Consider the following 4,181-nt stretch of genomic DNA (forward strand, 5'->3'; position numbering starts at 1 on the left):
TTTTTTTTTTAGTGTTTATTTATTTTTGAGAGACAGAGCATGAGTTGGGAAGGGGCAGAGAGAGAGAGAGACACACACAGAATCTGAAGCAGGCTCTAGGCTCCAGGCTGTCAGCACAGACCCTGATGCAGAGCTTGAAATCATGGACCATGAGATCATGACCTGAACCGAAGTCAGACGCTTAACTGACTGAGCCGTCCGTCGCCCCAATTACATCTTTGTAATATAGCTTCAAGTTCAGAATTGTGATGCCTCCAGCTTTGGTTTTCTTTTTCAACATTACTTTGGCTATTTGAGGTCTTTTCTGGTGTTATACAAATTTTAGAATTGTTTGTTCTAGCTCTGTGAAAAATTATGGTGTTATTTACATAGGGATTACATTGAATGTGTAGATTGCCTTGAGCAGTATAGACATTTTCACAACATATTTTTCCAACCCATGAGCATGAGATATTTTTCCATTTCTTTGTGTCATCTTTAATTTTTTTCATTAATGTCCCATAGTTTTCAGCATACAGATATTTTACCTCTTTGGTTAGGTTTATTAATAGGTATCCTATTGCTTTTGATCCAATAGTAAATGGGATCAATTCCTTGATTTCTTTTTCTGCTGCTTCATTATTGGTGTATACAAATGCCACAGATTTCTGTACATTAATTTTATATCCTGCAACTTTGCTGAATTTATGTATTAGTTCTAGCAGTTTTTTGATGGTCTTTTGGGGTTTCCACATAGAGTATCATGTCATCAGTAAAGAGTGAAATTTGACTTCTTCCTTGCCAATTTGGATGCCAGAAGCTTCCATTTTAAACCATTGGCCATGTGAGATGCATGAAAACCAAAGTGATGAAATAAAGCAGAGGGTGGGGTCTACACCATTGTCCAAAGATAGTGATCGGGGGGGCTCCTGGGTGGCTCAGTCGGTTAAGCATCCGACCTTGGATCAGGTTATGATCTTGTAGTTCATGGGTTCAAGCACTGCGTCGGGCCAAGTGCTGACAGCTGGCTCAGAGCCTGGAGCTGTTTTAGGTTCTGTTTCTACTTCTCTCTGACCCTTACCTCACGCTGTCTCTCCCTCTCTCTCTCTCTCTCTGTCTCTCAGAAATAAATAAAAACATTAAAAAAAAAAAACAAAGATAGTGATCAGTAGAGGTGATTTAGAGGTCTGGCACCCAAGTAACCAAGCACTCAGCATTTCAAATCCTATTGGAGACCACTTTAGCCACCTTACTAGCACTGGTCTTAATCTCATCCCTGTTTATTACTGGTGTGTCTGGCTCCCCAACTTCTTTATAATGAAATTTATTGTCATCTGTTCATTCCAGGGCACAACCATATTAATATCACTGACTTCTGTGCTACATGATGACAAAGAATTCCCCAACCCAGAGAAATTTGACCCTTCCCATTTCCTGGATGATAGTGGCAACTTTAAGAACAGTGACTACTTCATGGCTTTCTCAGCAGGTAATAAACATTGATTTTCTTAGGTACTGAAGGAGACCGGATATTTTTAGATCATCCGTTGAAACTTACATGGTGCCTAGCTGGGGTGGGTAGAATTGTTCTCTGTCCATGACCAGAAATCACCCAAGAATATCTTGGATGATCCATTGAAACTTACATGGTGCCTAGCTGGGGTGGGTAGAATGTAACTCCTCAACTTTGAGTTAACTATCTTCTATATGATATCTCCCACTCCCCAGAGTGGGCTCCGGAGTTATAAGTATCCACAAGAACAGAATGGGCACCAAAAGGGCTCACACCTTAGTTAGGGAAACAGATTAGTAAATAGATTATTGTAATCCAGCAAGGCTACTGTTGTGGAAGAGGAAAGCACAGCTGCTCAGGAGGCCAGAGGAGGAAGCCACCTGCTTCCTGATCACTTTACGAGGCATAAAATGGAATAAGCAACATTCTAATAGGAAGAGAATTTGAGCTGCCTCACAGGGGCAGCGAGAAAGGGAAAGAAGAGAAGGCAGGGCATTTTTAGAGAGTGGACTATAGGAGCAGAACGTTTTAATAGACAAGGCAGTCAGAACCTGCTAACTAACTGCAGCATTAAGTAAACCTTGAATACATGGCAGAATACCCTGCAGGATTCAAAAGCACCTGATCTTCATCTGCTCAAGATCAGAGATCTTGGATCATGGGTGTCCATGTCTACAGTGTGTGTCCTGAATCTCTGGCCACAGAGTCACCTTTCTTTATCTGATGGCTTTTGATGCCTGCTTTGGGTCTTGTGCCATACATACCAGGATGTCAAAGACTGACCTTTCCCTATAAGGAGCACACATTTTAACATGGTCGGAGAAATAAACAGAGAATCATGATTCAAGGTGATGATCCCTTCTTTAATTGAAGAGTAAGTAAGATTCTGAGGAAAGCCAGAGAGAGCAAGACTGTAGCTCCCACGGTGATCATAAAGATTATAAAGAGGAAATGACATGTGACATAGGTCCTGGAAGAAGTATGAGAGAAGTGCACCTTAACCAAAGGCAACAGAACAGCAGGAAGTACAGCTGGAAACTTCTCGGTATGTTGGAGATCGATGAAGAGTCAGTATGGCTAGAGCCAAGAGTGGAAGGATGGGAGGAGGGATACGACTCATCAGACTGGGAACAGAATGTGGAAGGCCAGTTCAACCCATTTGACCTCATCTCATCAGGGAGAGTCATTTAATATGATCAGGGAGTCATTTAATATTTTAAATTGAGAAAGTGGCACATTTATTTTTTTATTTTTTATTTTTATTAAAAAAATATTTATCTTGAGAAAGAGAGCGTGCGAACACATGTGTGTGAATTAGGAAGGGGCAGAGAGACAGGGGAGAGAGAGTCCCAAGCAGACTCCATGCTGTCAGGTGGGATCCTGATGCGGAGCTCGATCCCACAAACTAAGATCGTGACCTGAGCTGAAATCAAGAGTCATTTGCATAACCAACTGAGCTACCCAGTGCCCCAAGAGAGGACACATTTAGACATGTGCTTTTGAAATCACATGAAGAAAAAACTTTGTCTAAATTTTGCACTAGAGGTAGAAAGGGAGACACAGGTTTATGAGCTCCCTTTTCTCAGTCCTCCTCCCTCCGATGCACTTGGACAAGTGGGTGTGTTTCTGCAAAGATGTATGGAAACTGGAAATGTGAAAAGTGTAGTCATAATGTGGGAATACATAATGAGGTGCTTGATGTAGGCCTAATGCTCAAGGTATTTGTTGCATGAAAGGTTCCCATTAAAATACTAGATGAATAGTAGGCATTTCCATCCTTCCATCTGTCTATCCCTCTACCCTTCCAGCCAGCTCTCCATCGGTTCAGCCATTCATCAGATACTTCTTCTGACATACTTGTGACAGTTCAAAACATAATGTTCAAGGAACAAATCCCTTGTGTTTGTTATTTTCAGGAAAACGGAGTTGTATGGGAGAAAGCCTGGCCCGTATGGAGCTGTTTTTATTCCTGACCTCCATTTTACAGAATTTTACCCTGAAACCTCTGGTCGACCTAAAAGACCTTGACACCACCCCAGTCGCCAGCGGGTTTGGACATATCCCACCTCCCTACCAGCTTTGCTTTATTCCTTTGTGAGGAAGGGCAGACCATCCGGCTGCTGCTGTGCTGTTGTAACTCCTCGTCCTCTTGGGTGTCACCCGCCTCCTTCTCACTATTTGGGATGCTTTCTCTGACCTCTCACCTCATATTTCCTCGTTGCCTCCCACCCACTGAACATCAGCCTCCATTAAAGGAGAGTTTCCAGAATTTCATTACACAAATGGTACGCTGTGCTGTTCTTTATACTCAATAGCTCTTGTATTCGCCACCATATATGCTAATACTTATCAAATATTGAGCTATTACTATGTTATCACCGTGAAACAAAACAAAATGACTAACACACAGCCATCTGTCCTCTGCATGTTCTAAATAGAAAGCACTGTTATTTGCTGAGCCAGTTGTTAGACTTTACTTCTTTTGTGCATGATACAGGTAACAAATGGAAGAAAGTAGAGTTCAAAAAGGCCACATGGTCCTCTTACTGATAAGCACAGAGAGGAGCAAAGGGGGAGAGTACAGAAAAGCTTTTTGGCTGTATGTCACCTAGAGTTACTTGAGGTTTGGATTTGAAAGTGAGCAAAGTTGTGTCCAGGAGCTGGGTAATGGAAGATCAACACTGGGGAG

The 4,181-nt window shown here is 42.0% G+C and overlaps 1 protein-coding gene across 2 annotated transcripts in view; it reads left to right on the top strand.

The window, feature by feature from the left end:
• Positions 1 to 3,713, top strand: part of LOC120230589 (cytochrome P450 2C41-like) — a 36,572-nt gene extending 32,859 nt beyond the window's left edge. For both annotated transcript variants that reach the window (XM_039230218.1, XM_039230217.1), the window contains exons 8-9: positions 1,327 to 1,468; positions 3,409 to 3,713. In XM_039230218.1, the coding sequence (XP_039086149.1) occupies positions 1,327 to 1,468; positions 3,409 to 3,590 (324 nt within the window). In that variant the 3' untranslated portion in view covers positions 3,591 to 3,713. The remainder of the gene's footprint in view (positions 1 to 1,326; positions 1,469 to 3,408) is intronic.
• The last annotated feature ends 468 nt before the right edge of the window (positions 3,714 to 4,181 follow it).

This window comes from Hyaena hyaena, unplaced genomic scaffold, assembly GCF_003009895.1.
Source record: "Hyaena hyaena isolate Hyena2069 unplaced genomic scaffold, ASM300989v1 scaffold_44, whole genome shotgun sequence".
In the NCBI taxonomy this organism is placed as follows: Eukaryota; Metazoa; Chordata; class Mammalia; order Carnivora; family Hyaenidae; genus Hyaena; species Hyaena hyaena.